At 32.7% G+C, this 22,770-nt stretch overlaps 1 protein-coding gene across 1 annotated transcript; it reads left to right on the forward strand.

Annotated features, from left to right (window-relative positions):
• Nucleotides 1-1,429: 1,429 nt before the first annotated feature.
• On the forward strand, nucleotides 1,430-17,790 carry LOC139522277 (GDP-fucose transporter 1-like). Its single transcript, XM_071315831.1, has 7 exons — nucleotides 1,430-1,672; nucleotides 7,553-7,613; nucleotides 9,193-9,333; nucleotides 10,900-11,016; nucleotides 11,958-12,066; nucleotides 13,241-14,202; nucleotides 15,400-17,790. Exons 1-6 carry the CDS (start codon nucleotides 1,578-1,580, stop codon nucleotides 13,768-13,770), a joined length of 1,053 nt encoding a protein of 350 aa, XP_071171932.1. The 5' UTR covers nucleotides 1,430-1,577; the 3' UTR covers nucleotides 13,771-14,202; nucleotides 15,400-17,790.
• The last annotated feature ends 4,980 nt before the right edge of the window (nucleotides 17,791-22,770 follow it).

Here is a 22,770-nt window from a genome sequence, read left to right on the forward strand (position 1 = left end):
GTAAAAGTCAAAATCGTCATAATTGAACTTGACCTCTATTTAAATGTCATCAGTAACAACATATAATAATTTCATAAGCTTTGGTTGAATGGTTCATGAGAAAATGCACGGACACGACTGGAAACACCATTTTTCAATCTTTCAAGAACCACAACTCCTGAACAGTAAAAGTCAAAATCGTCATAATTGAACTTGACCTCCATTTTGTCATCAGTAACAACATATTAAAATTTGGGAAGCTTTGGAAGAACAGTTCATGCGTAAATGCACGGACATGACTGGAAACTCCATTTTTCAATCTTTCAAGAACCATAACTCCTGAACGGTAAAAGTCAAAATCGCCATTATTGAACTTGACCTTCATTTAGTTGTCAGTAACAACATATTAAAATTTTAAAAGCTTTGGTTGAATGGTTCATGAGTTAATGCACGGACAACATTTGATTGCCGCCCGCCCGCCTGACTGCCGGCTGGCGTACATCCCCAAATCAATAACCGACATTTTTGTCACAAAATCCGGTTAAAAATCGCAAAATACGACAGTGTCGACGCACAGCACGGTCCCTGCTTTCTTTTCATGCTTTTAGACGAAAGAAACATGCATTGACTGATTTTGAAGAATCACGTTATTTTTTTTCCAAAAATGACGGTAAAGATAATTATATGACGAATCACAATAAGGATATTTTAATAAATCACGGTAAAATTTTAACCAATTTGACGCTAATGGTAGCCGAAAATGACTGTTTAATGCCTGACGTTAAAGGGCATTACTACCCTCTTTGTAGGCTATTTTAAAAATTTTTGCTTTGATGCCTTCCTGTGATGATGTAAGGCATCAAAGAAGAAATATAGAAAACCCTTTCATTAGACCTCATTATTATTATTTGGACTATACGTAGAAAAGGGGGGGTCAGGGTTAACGACCTTGACTAACCATGAGGGTTTCCATTAACACTATGGGAGGGGGGTCGGGATTAAAGACCTTGAATAACCATGAGGGTCTCCATTAACACTAATAGTTAATTTTATAATACCTGCCCAAACTTTGCTGTAACCTACGACTACAAAGCAAGCAATTCTTGCGCCTAAATTCCATAATCTAGATGGTCGGTCTTTAAACAGGAAAAAAGTCTCCCTACTTGGGGTTATGTTATACAAGTTATTTGTATTGCATATATTCTTTTTTTGAGGCATGTTAACTTATTGAGGGTCACCAAAAAGCTGACCCTTCTTTTTGAAAAACAAGCGTCTGCATAACCATGATCAGTAAGACTTTAAAACTCTGCACAAATCGGAAATATTCTAAAAATGCGGGTTAAAGATAAATGTGTTTAAAATAGATTTTCTAAACTTTTATTTACAATTCAAATGTTCGAATCCTTGTTCAGTATAACAATTCATCGCGCTATCTAATAATTGCTAAAATACACAAGATCTAGCGATAATTTCCAATCACTAAATCCGGAAATCCGGAATTCAGTACAAAGCTTACAAAGAGATGCAAACATTAAAGTGACGCGGACCTATTGACGTGCCAACAGTCCAAACTAGTCAACCCGAACTTGCAAAAATTCATGAGAAGAGGACCACTTGGCTTTTACAAAAGCCATAAAATGGAGTCAAGATTTACACAATACATTACGATAGCTGCTGTTGTCGCTACATATTGGTAAGTTTTTATAATTGCACTGCTCTAGATTTACTCTACTCTCTAGTCAGTCTAGGACAGTAGTCTAGCTCTATGTCTAATGTAACCATTTTAGTTCGGACATGTTGGTCCAAACTAACTAACTAATCCTCTTCATGCCGCCTGACATATAAGGCCGATTTATCAGTTTCTATAACAATTTTCTTTTTTACAGGCATGACAGGGTGGAGTTGTAGTTAGCAACAGGCTAGTCCAAATAATTAAAGACGTCTGGCATGGCTATTTTATTTTTTTAACGGAGGAAGGCGTCCCAGAAAAAATAAAATAGCCTTGCGAGACGTCATAATTATTTGGACTAGCAACACGCCAAACCTCCACTCTGGTAGGCCAGGTTTTCGGAAGCAAGTTAACTCGTACCAACGGAAACTCGTACCATGTTAACTCGTACCAAAAAAGTTAACTCGTACCAACGTAAAGTCGTACCACTGGGAAGTCGTACCATTAAAAATATATTAAAAAATACGAATCTTTTGTGGTGTTTTTTCTTTCTAAAATTAATAAAAAAAGTTGAATTACTGTAATTTTATACTGGATTTTAATGAAAACTTGGACAAAAATACGTTTTTTTAATTGGTCTTAATTACCTTAATACAATGTACCCTGCTAATTAAAATATATGATATTCCTTTGATTTGCCAAGGGCAGCAGATGTCTTGCACTGAGCTTTGTCCATGTCAGGGTAGTGATACCTGCCAAAAAATATATTGTAAAGAGGACATCGTCGATTCGACCTCGAAGATCAAATGAATGACGCTGATGAAGATGAAAACGATGCCATTGACAAACAGCGAAAGAGCATTTGAGCAAAGGGGCAACATAAAATTTAATTTGCCTCACTGTTATTCAATGTAAATATGTATATTATTATTAATTTTGTGTTTTTGTAATAACTCTACCAGGTGAAATAAATGGTTGTGTACATTAAAAATTCCGTATGCGATGATGGTAGTTTAAAAAAAAAAAAAAAAACCTTGCTAGTGATCTTCGACCTTGGCGTGATTGGCAAGCTTAAGACAATTAAATCATAATGTATTTATAACTGTCGAACTAACAGGAGACCAAAATAACATAGATTTTTAACTGTGCTGTAAACATGGTAAATATGCGCTTTAAAGCAGTTTTACGATATATGTTTTAATATAGTTTTATCAATATTTTATCGGTATAAAAACATGCTAGGCGAGACATTAAAACTTAAAAAACTAGTTATATATGTTATTAATATATAACCAATACAATTTCTGGGTTTTCGATGCAAAATTTAATATTACCGAGCGTTTTGCGTCAATACCTGTAAAAATTATGATTTTCACAAAAATACGAGATTTTTTCGTTTTAAACACTTTTTTTATTTTTTTTATTTCAGAAACAAAAATTAGATAGACTATAGTTTATTAAATGATATATTTCATCTCTTATTGCAGATGAATTTGTTTTTAAACTGCATTTTTCGAACAATATCGTCAAATTATGACTTATATTTTTTCCCCTTTTTTGCCGTTTTTAGAAAAATGTGACCATTTCCCAATTTGACGACCAGGCAATTCTGAATGTACGATAAAATACCTTTTAAATGATATATCATATAGCCGTGTGTTAGGTAGGTGCATTAAAAACCTCCGAATCCTTGGTTTGGCCTATATGCAACGCTACCTCGATCGGTAATCATTATCTTGTGCAAAATATTATATATAAAAAAAAATCATACTTTTAACATGTTGGTCATAAACAATTTACAACCTTTAAAACACACTAAATTAATTCTTTCGATGAATAAAATTCCTTTGAGAAACAAAAGAAAAGTATCCAAATCTATTCAATGTAACTGATTTGGAATGATTAAAAATTAAATCCAATGGTTATCAGTATAAGTTTAAAAAAGAATGATTCAAGGGAGACAACAAATCAAATCTGCCAAGGTATTGTCTATATCTAATACACATGGAACATTAGCTACAGATAGGTCATTGTACTTTCAAATTATATACATTTTACAGACTTTATTCATAATTAAACACCAATCAAATGCATTTTAAAATAAGTTGGTACGAGTTAGCAGTGGTACGAGTTTACATTGGTACGAGGTTTATTTTAGTGGTACGAGTTGACGTTGGTACGAGTTTACTTTGGTACGGGTTAACTATAATTCCAGGTTTTCTCTCTGGGTTTCCTTCCTGTAGACGATTACAGTTCCCACGGTTGACAAGTTCCATCTACCTGGATTTTCTCCCACAGCCTTATAGTCTCCAAAGCCATCCACAAGGCAATAGAACTATTTAACCCATAGGTGGGGATTAGGTTTGCCGGCATCAGGGCATGTCCACACGCTGGTAGGCCTACATTTTTTGTACATTGTAGTATGCCATGCATCTGGGGGGCCTAAACTCCTCTGAAACCATGTGGTTTAGCCTGAGGACCCAAGGTGCCCAGTTACCATCTATCACCATGATCACCTCGAGAAGGATCCAATATCTGGGCCACATAGGTCTTACTGTATAAGAGGCCATAACTGGCAGGGAAGACTTACGCACTCGGCTTCCTTTTCACAGCAAGCTGCTATCCAGTGGTGAGGCTTTAAGCAAACAGTGACAAGCACAAGACACCACAACACACACACTGAAGGCATCACACAGCATTTGACAGAAAAGTCCAAGTATAAAGTTCATTTTGTATTCACACATTTAAGGCCTTGCTTTGACAATTCATTCAGTTTATTTTCCCCTTTTATACTCCAAATCTAAATAGGTATAATAATTCCTAGTCCGAAATTTCTCTGACGTCAAATGACAGTTTTGCCAGACAAGCTGGGACCGTGGGACACAGGCCCCAGCTTGTTTGGCAAAACAGCCATTGGTTGTCAGAGTAATTTTCAACAAAATAATTCATTGCACTTGAGTCTGTAAGAATCATACTCATTTTCATTTTGTACCATAACCATTCCATACCATATGTTGTTTCTGGAATCATGTCTTTCACTGGAAAAGATCGTCCATTTCACTTGACTTTATGAGGTCATTTACAAATTACCAGATAGAAGGCATGTCTGTATCCCTGCTCTATTACAAGTTTCCAGGACTTTCATAATTGTCAACCGGTAGGGCAGTATATATATGATTGATGTTCCGTAAGTATGTAATCTTGATTCCCGTACGTATGAGGGGGACGAGTCCCCGGACGACCATCTTATTAGATTTTGATTTTCCAAATATTTTGTGCAGTATAAAATCAAACATTTCATCCGTTTGCTTATCATGTGTTGGAAGTGTCAGGAGCCTGTAATTCAGTGGTTGTCGTTTGTTTATGTGTTACATATTTGATTTTCGTTCATTTTTTTTTACATAAATAAGGCCGTTAGTTTTCTCGTTTGAATTGTTTTACATTGTCTTATCGGGGCCTTTTATAGCTGACTATGCGGTATGGGCTTTGCTCATTGTTGAAGGCCGTACAGTGACCTATAGTTGTTAATGTCTGTGTCATTTTGGTCTTTTGTGGATAGTTGTCTCATTGCCAATCATACCACATCAGGGCCGTAACTAGGGTTCGAATTCAGGGGAGGCAGGGGTTTGGGGGCCGCCGATTGAGCCTCCTTTGTGCCCTGCCGATTTTTTTTTTCTTTCAATCATTGGCTAAAAATTACCCGTTTCCCTTCGATTTCCTTACTTTAAGAAACATCAGTATTGCTTGAGCCTGGAAGCAACTTTTATGCAAAAACAAGCTGAGATTGCTGTTCGGGGTGAGCCAAGGCTAGCTCCGTCTTGAAGGCTGTACTTTGACCTATAATTGTTAACATTAAATACAATGTGACCGTGGATTTTTTTCTCAAATCTATAATACTAAAATTACGAGGTCCAATTTGTCAGCCGTCATCGGGTAAAAACGACAAATCAAAGAAATCAACTCTATATATAACTAATATAGGACAATGGTGTAGATTAAAAATTACACCACTCCAGACCCTTTTGTTTTCCACATAATTAATATTGCCAATAATTAACAAGTTCCGGGTCTAATCCGATACCGATACCAATAGTATATTCACCTGTTAGCTATTAACTGTACGTTCCGCATTTGACAGGCGCACCACCAAACGGTGTATTTAGGATTTTGCTATATACGCGGGTCATAATCAAAGGGCTGACACGACTCAATTCAATCATTGCAAATTGTTCCCTATTGTAGCTTTATTCAGCTATCAGCAAGACTTTCTAAGATAACTAATAAAGGACAATGCTGTTGATTAAAAAATACCCCATTCCTGGATAGCCTGGACCTTTTGTATTCCAAATAATTAATATTTCCAATAATTGATAAGTTCCAGGTCGACGGGTTCAAACAGAAAGATTTGAAAGCAGAGAAAACTGTGTATCTTATAGTCGACATGACTTTATCAGATGACAATACCAATTACTAAAATAAGGCTTAGGCATAGTTATATACTTTAATTCAGTCACGGACCCGCGATATCACGGGTGTGTACTTGTGATTTCTAAAATTGCCCGTTTTCCTTCGATTTCCTTACTTTAAAAAAGATCAGTTTTGCTGGATCCTTGGAGCAATTTTCATGCAAACAATTATTATCTGTATTTTCTGTATTTAAAGATATTTTGTTTAGAAACTTGTAAGTTCAAAATACATATTAAGCAAGATTATAAAACGCAAGATATTTTTTTTTATCGAGGATCTGGAATTTCAATATTGTTGAAAGCTGAACAGACATGTATATAACTACAACCAGGGACTTTCTATACTAGTCTAGTATATACTTAGTATATAAAGTCCCTGCTACAACGAATGGGAGTGTTTACCTACTAAGGCATTGACCATAATGTTCTCTTACGATCGGGAAACTTAAAAAAACGATCCAACAGCTGATTCAGCCGCGGTAACGAATTTCCGATATCTTAAAAGATTCACAATACAAAAGGAACATCCTCTGCTTAAATAATAGATGTGAATAGTTAAGTTTTTATTCAAAATTATCGAAAGCAAAGTTTCATATGTGTTCTCATACGAATACTGACCCCCTCAATACCGAATAACAGACGGACGGCCAAACGAAAAAAAAACACCAAAAAACAAATACTGAAACGGTTTACTTTCGATAAAAAATCCAAAAATGACAGACATATCACGTATCATGATAACACTGTTAAAACTGTTAACTTGTGTTGTTTATAATATAAATTCAAGTTCTTCGTGTACATATTGTCAATATTTTATTTTTTTACTTCAAAAAAAAATTTGGGTGTGGAAAATTCAGGGGAGGCAACTGCCTCCCCTGCCTCATAGGTAGTTACGGCCCTGCACATCTTCTTTTTTATATTGATGCATACATTTTGGTCACATGGTGATGGAAGTCCCATGACAGATTCAACAAAAAACCATATCTGAGAACTGCTGTATTACAAAAACCATTTCATACCATGACTATTTTGTACCGGGACTATTTCATACCATATTGGAGATAATAATGTATAACTTGTCTTACCATGTGGAAGTATATCTATGGTGTTTATCAACAGGTATTCTGTGTATTATTCATCTGAGTGTCTATATATATGGTGTTTATCAACAAGTATTCTGTGTATTATTTAGGTATGCGTCTATATCTATGGTGTTTCTCAACAAGTATCTGTATAATATTTTGGTGTCTGTCTACTTAACAAGTATCTGTGTATTATTTAGGTGTCTGTCTATATCTATGGTGCTTCTTAACAAGTATCTGTGTGTTATTTAGGTGTGTGTCTATATCTATGGTGTTTCTTAACAAGTATCTGTATATTATTTAGTTGTGTGTCTATATCTATGGTGTTTCTTAACAAGTATCTGTATATTATTTAGGTGTGTGTCTATATCTATGGTGTTTCTGAACAAGTACCTATTGAGCAGTGAGGATCTTAAGGTAAGAACTTTTTCATGAAAACTTTATAATTCAACTAAGATATACAATAAAAAAATCTGCTTACAATCAGCAACTTTAAAAATTGTTTCTTCTTGTATATTAGAAGATGTCCTAGCTAAGAATAGCACTATCTGCACCTTTTGCTATAATAAATACTTAATCACAGAATGCTGTCATATAGTCCAGTTAATCTAAAATTAATTTGACCCTAACCTTAAAGTAATTGCAACAGAAGATTTTTAAGTTTAATCTTTAGCATTATACCCTAAATATACACAGAAAAAGGTCCCATAAAATCTTACTTAAGGAAGACTAAAAAAATCAAGATTTAAAATTCCTATGGAGATTTGCATTTAAAAGGGAGATAACTCTGCAAAAAGGCAGAAATATCAATAAAAATTGATACAAAATTATAACTTTTCCGCTTCTATTCAACAGAATGTATTGATACTTGATATTTTAGCAGCTTTAGAGTACAAATAACTCTAAAAAATCAAGATTTAAAATTCCTATGGAGATTTGCATTTAAAAGGGAGATAACTCTGCAAAAAGGCAGAAATATCAATAAAAATTGATACAAAATTATAACTTTTCCGCTTCTATTCAACAGAATGTATTGATACTTGATATTTTAGCTGTCTTTAGAGTACAAACAACTCTAACAGTGTTTTCATATCTTTTATCAAACTACAATCTAGATTTCATAATTCATTAGTTGACCATTTATTGATTTTTTCAACATGTCAAGGTAAAGAATCTCAAATTTAATAAAAATAATTAAGCATATTCTTCTTTTTGTGGTTTAAAGTTTCTTTAAACAAGGTAGATGCTGAACAAGTATAATATACAGATATAAACAATACCAAATTTTCACATTATTTTTCAAAATGATCACAAAGCCACAAATTTGCAATTTCTTTATTGACAAATGCAAAAAAAATTAAAAAATTCTTATAACACTTAGGTTTTGTACATGAGCAGAAGATTATATAATATAGGCAAATATTAGCTTATAACCCCATCAAAGTATCATACTTTACATAAAGTTTAAGAGAATCAACCAAAAACTAACAAAAAAGACTCAATTTGGTGGAGTTATCTCCCCTTCCAATGTTATGCTGATTTTCAGTTTCCCTCAAGTTAGATTTTATGGGACTTTTTTCTGTGAACATTTAGGGCTTAATGCTATAGATTAGATCTTAAACATTTCCTGTTGCAATTAGTTTGAGTTAAAACTTAGTTTGACTGGATTAATATGTTAAAACCTGAGTGTACATTATGATTTTTATAAAAATACACAATAATACCAGTATTAGGAAAATAAACACAGACTGTTGCTTTGGATACAAGAAAACGTATCTTTATAAACACATTAAATATTGGAAATCAAATGGATTGAGTATCTTGCAATTGCTTGCTTTAACATTAATACAAATGACTGTAAGAGTATTTTGAAAGAAATTCAAGAATGATTAAATGGTTCAAAATTATTAGGGTCAAGGTCAATTGTGTTTCCTGACTTTATTTTAACCTTAAAGTGAAAATGTTGTTGGATTATAATTGTATTGTTTACTTTCAGTTGAACGCCCCATTATTTATCACATGGTACCAGTGTGTTGTAACAGTTGGGATATGTCTTGGCCTGAGTTATATATCCAAGCTCTTCCCAAATCATGTCACCTTTCCACAGGTAGATTTTGATCTAAAGATATGCAGAGCAGTAAGTATTCAAAAAAATAAAAGATTGTTAGATAAAGATTGCATTAGGCTGACTTGATAGCTTAATCTTCAAAGACTTACAAATGTATCACTACCTTTTTGATACACAACATATAGTGCATTGATCATAACATTCTATACATCCTATTCATGAACATTTAAAGAAATTTATCAATGTATAGACGCTCAGATATTCAAGTCACAAAACAATGTTACACCTGTCAAGAAAATTACCTACTTTTACAAGGTGCAGGAATCTAATATCTGTTGAAAGAATATAAGTTATGTCATTGTTAGTCATCTTTAAAAATTGAAGTTATCTCCTATTGTCCAGAATTTTTGTTGAATTAACTACAACCAATGCTTAATGGACAACGCAGTATTTAGTTTTATTATTATTATTATTTACATTATTTATATAGCGCATTATCCAATTAAAATTACTCTAAGCATTTAACATAAAACAATCAATGCAAATTAAAAGAGGTGTTACCGTATTTATTCTATTTAAAGCCCCCCTTCTAATTAACGCCCCCCTACTGAAAATCATGCATTCAGAACTTTTGACTTCTAATAAACGCCCCCATTTTGTAGTTAAAAAAATAAAATTGAAAGTTACCCATTACAATATTGCTAAGACATCGACCCTGTCACTCAGAAACATGAAACGAAAAATCAATGATGCCCATGTTTTTATCCACTCTGATAATCCAACACAGTGTGAACAAATTTCAAAAATAGATCTGTCAGTTACACAGTACACTGTTGAAATTATGTTCCATTGGTGTGCACGCTTGTTCATTCGAAAATTTTAACAAATTATTTGATGAGGTCACATTACCGATAAACGCTTTTTATAGATTATGGAGACAATAAGAAACACGTGTATGTTACTTTAGTCTGTTTCAACAAAATTCAGGTAAAGGTCAATAAAATAAAGTACGAAATTCGTTTCCTCTAATTGACGCCCCCCTTTCGGAAATTGTCTTCGCCCCCGGGGCGTTTATTAGAATAAATACGGTATATACATTTAACTTCCAACTGATAAATTAATGCAATCTTTACTTTTCAGTGCTTAAAAGCACTTTGATTTTAATTGTGCTCTTCTCAAGAAAGACAAGAAAGAATGCCTTTTACTATACTTAGGGGAGATAACTGTATTGTGTTTTTAAGGTCTGACGGCATCAAATTCAGTTTACTGCCGACGCATAACGGAGACCGTAAATAGGTATTTGCTACCATCAAATCACCAATTGATGCCGTCGGAGCTTAAAATACAATATCATTATCTCCATTCTAATGAAATCGACAGAAAACAACATTAAAACATGTATTTAGAATCTGTCATATATCGCCTGTGCTTGCCAATTGATGCCATGAAAATTAGTGACGTTATGCAATCAAAATTAATGTTACAATCATTGTTGCATTAGAATTAGGGTTTTTACACAGTTCTTTTGGTTACTTGATTGTTTTCACCAAATCTCATATACTTTTCAAGTATTATATTTGAACAGTAACTGAAGGCATTACTAAGATTTACAGAATTTGTTTTTGTTTTTTGTAGACTCTTCCACTATCCATTGTATTTGTATCCATGATATCATTTAACAACTTATGTTTGAAGTTTGTTGGTGTTGCATTTTACTATGTTGGCAGATCATTAACAACAGTATTCAATGTGGTAGGTAGATTATAAGCATATATTCATTATTTGTTTGTCATATCTAGAGATACTGGTACAAATACACTGTACAGTGTATATCTACATGCTCTGTTGAAAATATAGGAAACAGTTGATAACCATTCTATCATTTCCAGTCAGATAATCAAAATTGTCAAATTTTTATTAGGTTTGATTCTTTAAAGCTACGAAATGTTTAAAAAATATAATATCTTTTATTTTTTGGTATAGAAATCAATAATGAAATGCAAGTAATAGTGAAATAATAATTAGCTTTTAGCAGCCAGTATGGTTCAATTTTGTCAAAATAAGCTAAAAAAAACCAATGATTATGAATTATTCACTTGCAAGTGAATAATTTGACCTCATTGAATCTGTATTCATGTGAACTTCAATTTAACCCCTTAGCTTGAAATGGATAACACGTGAATTGAATGTGTAAAGTTATTTAAAGGAAAAGAATGTCAACATTGAAATTGAAACAAAGATAAATCATTTGATTGACTGATTCAATCCACAAAAAGTCATTCTTATGCAGGTAAAAACGAAGATAAACATTTATTTTTCATCTTTAATATATATGAAATTAAATAGACCTAGAATAATCCAACAGCATGAGTATTCCAATAGACCAATGTCAGTCACTAAGGGTTTATAGTTCTTTTGCTAAGTGAACAAAAATGTTTGGATGCTTACAGAATTTTGCAAACTGCACAAAACAACTAGACAATAATTATTTATGCATAAAAAGACAAGATTGAATGTAATTTTCTGTCTAGGGTGATATCAAATGAAAAGTGAATAAAAGTACAAGATATGCATATATGCCCCAAAAAATTAAAGTGGCTTTGATTGACACAAATCAACTGTATTCCAAATTAGGTTATTGCCCTTGAAAATCCAAATTACTGCTGTAAATCTTTTACACTGTTTACCTACAGGTATTTTCTTACTTTATTCTGAAACAAACAACATCGTGGAAGGCGATGGGATGCTGTGGTATAATAATATGTGGATTCTTCATGGGCGTGGACCAAGAAAAAGTAGCAGGTAAATATTTATATATAGTCAGTGGTGGATCCAGGGGGAGGGTTCCGGGGGTTGGACGCTCAATGCATTTGAATGGCGACTTATAGCTGGAACCCCGCTTTTTCTCCTGGGTTGGGAAGCCCAGGAGATTGTTGAAGAATGGACAAAGCTGCCAGATAATTATTGCCATTTCAGTGTAAAATGCTGCATAAAATAAATGCTATTAAAATTTTAGCATAAGAGTTGGATGTTTTTAGGCAATACCTGTTCCATTGCAATTTCTGCAAATACTTCAGAATTTACAGTAATCAGTAGCCATGGTATTGTGAGTTTGAATGCCCCTTTGATATTCGGTGGCCTCTTTTCAGGTAGAAAGCAGGGTGTAAATTCATTTTAAATTATCATGTTTTATTCCTGAACATTGTACAAAATTTCAATCCTTACTGTCCAAGGATTCTTTATTTTCTCTATCAATTGTGGAAGACGTCCTTACATTTGGTTGACAGAGTTACAATAAAGTATTCATTTGGAGAGAAAAAAAACACATAACAAAAAGTAATAGGAAAATGAAAAAGGCAAATGATAGTTCCTTATGAAATGTAAATTCTTAACTGATAGGAATCATAAAATTGTTTAGAAATTTTATCTGGTTGTTCACCTTTGTGTCATCACAAGACATGCTAGCAACCAGATAAAATTTCTAAACAATTTTATGATTCCTATCAGTTAATAATTTACATTTCATTAGGAACTATCATTTGCCTTTTTCATTTTCCTATTACTTTTTGTTATGTGTTTTTTTTTCTCTCTCCATATGAATACTTTATTGTAACTCTGTCAACCATGTTTGTCACAGTTTCATATAATTCACATATATATATATTTGTTTGTATTTTACTACCATGTATTGCAAATTGTTTATCCATTCAGTCATTACCATTTATTGTAAATACTTTTGTGCCAATAAAATATTGTCTATTGTTTATTGTCTATAATTACTCGCCAAAATTTAATACTTAAAATAAATTAAGGACTGAACGTATATACATAATATTTATGTTATATGAATTTAAGGCCCAATTACTACATTAAAGTAAGCCGCCCACCAAAAACCAATAACAACAACTGAACATTGTTCAACTTTCCACTGATTAATGTTGAACATCCATCTCTATTATCTATTATTTGTTTGTAGGATCGTTGTCAGTTATGGGGGTAGTCTTTGGAGTTTTAGCCAGTGCTAGTGTAGCAATGAATTCTATATATACAAAGAAAGTACTGCCATTGGTTGACAACAACATATGGAGACTAACATTATACAATAACATCAATGCATCATTTCTCTTCCTACCGCTGATGGCATTGTTTGGAGAGGCACCTGAGGTCATATTTTTCCCCAAACTTGGAAATCTGTCATTTTGGTTTTACATGACTTTAGGTGGAGTGTTTGGTTTTGCCATTGGCTATGTTACTGGCCTACAGATTAAAGTTACATCTCCATTAACACACAATATTTCCGGCACGGCTAAAGCTTGTGCCCAGACTGTTATGGCATGTTCTTATTATGGTGATATTAAATCCACTCTGTGGTGGACCAGCAATGCTGTGGTGCTGGCTGGATCTGGAGGTTATACAGAGGTCAGACGAAGAGAGATGGACCAACAACGTAAGGAGGCAGTCATGGTTTTAGCAGAGAAAGTAAACGTAGATAAAGATCAGCCCTGATTCTATGTCATAATATAAACTGTACTAAAATATCTATGATCAGTTTGATACTCAATGTGGGATATAAACTTACAAAACCAAGGCTGGTGAGGCTATGCATTATATTAATTTGTTGTATTGTTGATGAAAGTTACAATGTATGTGGGCTCCCTTTTATGTTAGATAATACTTTTTCAATTTATATTATGTCTTTAATTTACTATACTTAATTTAATGCAAAACTAGTCCATTTAGTCAGAACAATACATTTGATTCATATCAGTTCCATTACCAGAAAAACTCTTTATACACTTATTTCAGACATCATTTAAATTTTTATGGGCTAACTGGTATCTTACATCTTTAAACTGACAGTCATTGTGTCTGTTTGACATTTTCAAACACAATGTCTTTATTCTTATGTACATAATTCAACCCTGCTGAAATAAATATGTTAATTATACCCCCGCTTTAATTATACCCCCGCTTTAAAAAAGGGGGGGTATACTGTTTTACCTCTGTCTGTCAGTCCGTCCGTCCGTCCGTCCATCAGTCCGTCCGTCAGTCCGTCAGTCCGTCCGTCAGTCAGTCAGTCCGTCCCATGAAACTTTCGTCACATTTTTCTCAGGAACTACACATCCACCCTTTCTGTAATTTGGTATCAACATTTATATATGTCAGCCACACCGTGTGATGCGTTTTCAGATTCATCACTTGACAACTTCCTGTTTACCGAACACTTGTCTGATTTTACACATGATAGCCAAGTTGAAAATTTTCGTCACATTTTTCTCAGGAACTACAATACAAGGATTTCTGAAATTTGGTTTCAAGATTTATATAAGTCAGCTTTACCGTGTGATGCGTTTTCAGATTCATCACTCGACAACTTCCTGTTTACGGAACACTTGTATGATTTTACACATGATAGCCAAGTTGAAAATTTTCGTCACATTTTTCTCAGGAACTACAATACAAGGATTTCTGAAATTTGGTTTCAGGATTTATATAAGTCAGCTATACCGTGTGATGCGTTTTCAGATTCATCATTCGACTACTTCCTGTTTACCGAACACTTGTATGATTTTACACATGATAACCAAGTTAAAAATTTTCGTCACATTTTTCTCAGGAACTACAATACAAGGATTTCTGAAATTTGGTTTCAAGATTTATATAAGTCAGCTATACCGTGTGATGCGTTTTCAGATTCATCACTCGACAACTTCCTGTTTACGGAACACTTGTATGATTTTACACATGATAGCCTAGTTGAAAATTTTCGTCACATTTTTCTCAGGAACTACAATACAAGGATTTCTGAAATTTGGTTTCAGGATTTATATAAGTCAGCTATACCGTGTGATGCGTTTTCAGATTCATCATTCGACTACTTCCTGTTTACCGAACACTTGTATGATTTTACACATGATAACCAAGTTAAAAATTTTCGTCACATTTTTCTCAGGAACTATAATACAAGGATTTCTGAAATTTGGTTTCAGGATTTTTATAAGTCAGCTATACCGTGTGATGCGTTTTCAGATTCATCACTCGACAACTTCCTGTTTACCGAACACTTGCATCTTTTTACACTATTAATATTATCCACTTGCGGCGGGGGTATCATCAGTGAGCAGTAGCTCGCAGTTTCACTTGTTTTATCTGTTTTATACATTTATGTATTCTAAGCAGTCATTAAGAATTTCTCTCTAATAGAATATTCATCCTGTTGGTCAACATACTGATTTAAATTTTATGCCCAACCAACAGAAAAACGACATCACTTAAAACCTAATACTTTGATGGAAAAATAATGATTGGAATCAAATGTGTTATTTCTCATAGAAAGACTATAGTCTGAGTTGATTTAATAAAAAAAAAATGAATTAAAATATCTAGGATTCATTAACAAGCAAAGTTGCTTTTACAAAACTGTTTCTTAGTTGTTTAATTTGGACCATAGAGACTCAAAATGTGTTCCAAATGTCTTTGTTATTCTTATTGGTGTTCTAGAAATCCAACTATTACTGTGTTAAGAAAAAAATGTTTGTTACATGACTTATATATTTTATACAGAGGGTTTTATATGTTTGGTATTTATATAATGAGACATATTTTGTATGTGTTGTTTGTTGACTTGTTATGTTTAAGAAATGATGAATGGTTATTTGTAAAATATAAGTAGGATTTTTTTCAAGGATCTCATCCTCCATGTTGTTTCCCTTCAATGTCTGACATTGTCAGGAATAATCACTACTTAAAAATGTTCTAAATGTGCAACGAGGCAGCAACCCAATGACACAAATAAGCTAGAGACAACTAGATGACAATACACAGTCATAACAATCGACAGCCATCTGTACCTTTGTCAACTTCTAAATTATCTTAAAAGATGTGAATAGATTAAACAGAAACTATCACGGATCTGTTATCAACCTCTGATTTATCCAAATAACAAAAAACATATAATTTTGCCTGTCTAATGATTGAAATATTCATGTATTATGCAAATACATTTCTGATCAAATGGCATAGGAGGATGTATTTCACTAATACTTCACAGTCAACACCTGAATCTCTTATTTAGATGATTTGGGGTAATCATTATAACTTAACATATCAGTCACATTCACATTGCTACCATAATGATTTTTATAATCGGGTTATGCTTATAGACATCCTTAAGGAATTATATAGTGCTTTCATTGATTATGTATTTTTGTACCTTTTTGTAGTGTTGTATGGTTAACTTAAGTATAAAAAAATCATCAGAAATTTTGTTTGTTTTCTTTTATCTTGCTGTTATTGTTAAAAACCTAGTTAGTCAGATGAAGATACATAAGTAAAAAAAAATCAAAGAAATCCATTTTGGACAATTTTTGTTGTCTTTTCTTTCATTAAATAATTCAGTCCATATTACATTTATTTTTAAGAAACAAATGTGTCTTACTAATTTGACTCCTTGCTTCATTATTAAATCAAATTAAGATGCAACATTAAACCAACATCTGACCTCAATAAGATCTAACATTGAGGATGTTAACCACTTCTTTTTCTACTGCCATTTACATGTTTATACAAACCAAAGGGAAATCTCAATGACAATCATAATTTCAGTTGGCTTTCTGAATGTTGTCTGGAAATCTCAAACACTTGTTTATGTTCTAACAAAAGTACAAATCATGAGAATATTTTTTTATAATTCTTTAAAAAATTTGACGGAATTTTAAAAATGAATCCAATTTGTGATGAGAACAGGTTTTCCACATACAATATTTAATCCATACATGTGTTGAGTACTTTCATAACTTTTGGGCATTAATCATACATATGAGAATTGTCATGTTATACTATTAGTTCTTCATGGCCATCATCATACATTGGCTGAATTTCAAGAACAAAGAGAAGTCATTTTATGTACCCACACTTTTAGTGAAATTCATGTAAAGTTATTTCTCATCTGTATTGACTAACCATCAACAATAAATTTACGAAGTGCAATGAATCTCATTAAATAGTCATTATCCATGAATTTAAATTTCATTTTTACAAAAGAATATTTTGTGTAATCAACTCCTTCTCTATAGATTATAAAGAACAGACCAGTTTAAAATGATAGTATGTGCTTGTCCTTATATGCAAGTTTGGTGAGAACAATTTTTCTGGAATTATAAAATTGTGTTGTTAGGGATACTCGATTTCATGGTTTTAACAGCATTCTGCATAACATGTACAAGCCTATCGTGTTGAATTGTTGAACTGTTGATTTTTGCATATACCTAAACAATGCATAAAAATTAATTCCTCTTGTAATAATCATGATAATAAATCTGTAGTACTTTGTAATAGAATGGCTGTGTTATTTTACAGACATTTTAAGTAGGAACCTAGTTTGATTGGTTGTATAATATATTTGTAGTTAGCTATAACATTCCTAATCTGTGGTATTTATGTTTGAGATAAATATATAAAACACTAAATATTTTGTAATATATGAACTCATCTGCTTGAATAAAGATAAATATTTTGTTACACAAAGCCTTTCTTTCACTTCCTGATTTCATATAGTGTTGTACTTTGTTTCCAAAAGTTCTGTTGTTGACTTCTGTTCTGGTATCTTGAAATATTTTCCTTTATAATGTGGTAATGACAGATATTTAGGCCATATAGTATAATGTCTGTGTCTAAGATAACGTTCACTGCAATGCATTCCACTTATTGGGTATACTTTAGAATGTAGAATTGAGAAAGGAAATGGTGAATATGTCAAAGCGACAACCACCCGACCATAGAGCAAACAACAGCCGAAGGCAACCAATGGGTCTTCAATGTAGCGAGAATTCCCGCACCCGTAGGTGTCCTTCAGCTGGCCCCTAAAATATGCATAATAGTACAGTGATAATGGACGTCATACTAAACTCCGAATTATACACAAGAAACTAAAATTTAAAATCATACAAGACTAACAAAGGCCAGAGGCTCCTGACTTGGGACAGGCGCAAAATTGCGGCGGGGTTAAACATGTTTATGAGATCTCAACCCTCCCCCATATACCTCTAGCCAATGTAGAAAAGTAAAACAATAACAATACGCACATTAAAATTCAGTTCAAGAGAAGTCCGAGTCTGATGTCAAAAGATGTAACAAAAGAAAATAAATAAAATGACAATAATACATAAATAACAACAGACTACTAGCAGTTAACTGACATGCCAGCTCCAGACCTCAATTAAACTGATTGAAAGATTATGTCTTCATCATATGAATATCAGGTACAATCCCTCCCGTTAGGGGTTTAGTATCATACTATCATAAAATATATGAGAAGAACATAACCCGTGTCATGCCAACAACTGTTTTTTTAAAAGAAATAAATGTGTTTAGTGCCTTGTGAAAGATGTATACATCAACCCAACCCATGACAACAAAAAATTATGAAAAGACTTCTAGAGGACAACATACAGTGAGTTTTCAACAATAGACAGTGGTTAAAATAATACCTCAAAAATTTAATGTCCAGAGTCCATAATAGTTGTGATTTTTTTTACCAAAACAATCAAAATATCTACCATCCAAATTCATTCCAAATCCAATGTTCCAAATGACATATAACATCAAGATACAACAACTACTGACAAGTGTATGTGCCTTATATGATCCCCTCCCCCTTATAAGTTCATCTGGTGAGCTTTTGTTATCACTTAGCATTTGTCTTTCCTATCCGTTTATTTTCTCATAAATTTTTATGCCCCACCTACGATAGTAGAGGGGCATTATGTTTTCTGGTCTTTGCGTCCGTTCGTCTGTCTGTCCGTTCGTCCGTCTGTCCCGCTCCAGGTTAAAGTTTTTGGTCAAGGTAGTTTTTGATGAAGTTGAAGTCCAATCGACTTCAAACTTAGTACACATGTTCCCTATGATATGATCTTTCTAATTTTAATGCCAAATTAGAGTTTTTACCCCAATTTCACTGTCCACTGAACATGGAAAATGATAGTGCGAGTGGGGCATTCGTGTACTGAGGACACATTCTTGTTTATCTATCTTCTTCCTAGAAACAGCTGGAGAATATCAACCAAGCTTAGATTGAATGATCTTTAGGGTATGAAATAATAAGTATTGTCTTTTGGTAATGCTGCAAGGCTGCCATTGCTAATAATTGGAAAAAGTGATTAGGATGAGTGAGCTGTCTTATTTATTGAAAACCATAAATAGATAAGAGAAAATCTGATAGGGACAAAATTGCTGAAAATGTCATTACCATATTCAAAGGTATAATACATAGGCAGACTGGCAGAAACTGTGAACTTCAAAAGGATAAATGATACATACTACAAGATGCACAAAAATATCAGTATGGCTATTACAATTAAAGGACTCCCTATATCGGTTATTGCCACTTCATGATAATTTGCCAATTTTTGTGTGATTTCTTTCTACAGGATATTTGATGCAGATTTTAGAAATACCTATTGTAGTCCTGGTATTGAAAAAAACAACATAATCTATTCCGAATGATTTAACTTGTATGCCCTCGAAAATCTGTATACTTGATAGAAAAAAAGTGATTTGATTCTACAAATGGGTTGATGCACAGACTATAAACATAATGCTCTTATACTTTCATAGGCTAGGCATTATAAATCTCACTCCGTTAAATAATGAGTGGCCACTAAAAACAAGCTGAAAGTTCTAATTATATTGATAGAAATTAATCATGCATTTCTGCACTAAATATCAGTTACTGTACTTCAAAGAAGATTTGAAATTTCAAACAGCAAAATCCTAAACATCAAGGAGATACAAGATCTTGTGCAATGCCAAAACAAAGTATACAGAAAACCAAACAAACTTTATTGTTGCTTCAATCTATCAACTAGGTAGGGTATAGATACTTATCCTACAAAAAATGGTTATCCATTGGACTAATTAGACATTTTTAGAAGTACAGTTTGCACAATTAGCTACTATTGAAACACTTCACTTTTTGGGTAAAGATTGCATGGATTGCAATCAAAACCCTATGTTACTGATTTGATGTCTAAATTTTCCCATGGCTTATCACTACCTTTTTAATACACAAAATATAGTGCATTGGTCAACATTCTATACATCCTATCCATGAACATTTTTAGAAATTTATCAATGTAGTATATGCTCAGATATTCAAGTCACAAAATCATGCTACAACTGTCAAGAAAGTTACATAACTTTTGTAAGGTGCAGGAATCTAATATCTGTTCTAAAAATATTAATGATGTCATTGTTAAATTCATCTTTAAGAAATTGGGAGTTATCTCCTATTGTCCAGAATTGTAATTGCTATTGTATAATCAACTACAACCAATGCTTTATTTAATGCAATATTTATTAATATTATTTCACACTGATACATTAAAACAATCTTCACCCTTCTGTGCTACAGACACTTTGATTTATACTTTATCAACAAAACAAACATCAATTTTCTCAAATTGTGTATTTTTTTAATCATAGTAGTTAGATTACTGAAAAAGAAATTATAATTATAGCAACCAGATAAAGTTACACCAAGGTCATTCAATGGAATAGGAAAACTTTTCTTTATTAAGGTTTCGATGTAGTGTAATGTAAAGGGTAGAGAAGTCATAACTGAATATTTTAAAATTATACAAAGAATACATGTTTTCACTTTATTGTCTCAGATCAATAACACCCTTTTTGTTAAAAAAAACCCCAACTACTAGTAATGCTTTTGTATGGGGTCAACCCTTTTTACAAATGACTGGATCCACGCCTGAAACATGTGCTATTACGTAAGAGCATGATTGTTTTTCATTTCATTTTTTTTCCAACAAAACTAGGAATTACAGATAGAAAATCATAGTATACAACATTTGGAAATTGCTCATTGCAATATCAACTGCTGCTTAGAGACTACTTGTGTTAATGGAATCATGGAACTCGGGTTTTATTGTAGTATCTGAAAATCTTAAGTTTCAAATGCAGAAAGACTTAAAAGAAGTCAATAGCATGTTCAAAAATGAGAAAATATGGTATGATTGCCAATGAGATAAAATCACCGGGGTTAAAAAAAAAATGGTGTACATGTCACCGTATAGATCATCGTAAAGCATAAACAATGAGCATGAAGCACAAAAACAACTAACTATGCAAAGCACTTAAAGCTAATGAAAACTAGCTTCTTATAAACACATCATTGGCTTCAAGACTATATTAGCATTCAGTATAACCAATGTATTTAGTGTAAAGACTTCAAAACCAATCTGAGATAAGCATGACCTTGTGCAAAGATTCATAAAAATAAAAACATGTCGATAGGATGTAAGACCGTACGTCTGCATGACTAACTGTATAACAATAAATAGTTATTCTTCACCAATCTAAATGAAAAAAAATAAGTCATATATAAAAAGTTTGGAATCATGACTAAAGAAGCTTGATGAAATACTTCTAAGAAGGCATTTACATGTCATGATGCTAATCTACAAAATTTACGAACAATTCATGTCACATAAAATACAAGACATAAAAAAGATATGACAATATCCTACACACACAAGTATATATATATTATTTACGAAAAATAACATCTCATATTTAAACTTTCAAATGTCCATAGTCGATTGTGTTTTGTTTTCATCATTTCCCAAAGATTTCCGGTGTAAAAATTCCGCTAAAACTGTTTGAAAGATCAGAGATCCTGGTGGTAGCTGTCCTCTGTCAAAATGTACCTGAAAATGTGTGTAACTTTCATCTGTCTGAACTTTAGTTCCAAACAACTGATTAGTTGTCATAGTACTCTCAAACTCTTTATGGTACTGTTTAAGTTTGTCATCTCGTACGAACGTTGTTTGTGTTACCATTTGGTCAATTCCAAACTGATAATCCATGGCACTCATTATGAATATGAATGTTGTAAAATGTGTTTGTCCTCTAACACAATCCAATCAGATAATCCATACCACTTATAATGAATATAAATGTTGTAAAATGTGTATGTACTCTGACACAATCAAAACTACAGCATTCACTCTAACTTTTTTTGACCCCCAACACAACTATGTTTACATTGCAGGTCTATAGACGTTTATAGTTCCAAGAACAGTTTCCTATGAAATACGTTGTGCGTGTTTTTTCTACTACTTCTATTATATTAACTTCAAGTCGTCCCGATAAGTCATGAGTATTCTACTTTCTTTATCAATTTTCAATGTTTATCTCGTTTTAATTTCATACTCTTTTAATTTTGAAAGGATGATCATTTTAATATTTTAACTGATACCAATGTTAACAAAGTGGTTTAAGATGAAATATTAGATCTTGTTGTATATTTTAAATTAAATTGATACGGTGATCATATATTTACAGTGCATTTAAATAACTTTTAAAATTTTCTATAGGAACGTTATTACCAGGCATGGAATACATAATTACATTCTATTCATAAGTAACTGCTTAACTATTATTGAGTTATATCTTACATCCCGTAATAAATCACTGGAACTCCCGTTTAATAAG

The sequence above is a fragment of the Mytilus edulis genome, chromosome 1 (assembly GCF_963676685.1).
Source record: "Mytilus edulis chromosome 1, xbMytEdul2.2, whole genome shotgun sequence".
In the NCBI taxonomy this organism is placed as follows: domain Eukaryota; kingdom Metazoa; phylum Mollusca; class Bivalvia; order Mytilida; family Mytilidae; genus Mytilus; species Mytilus edulis.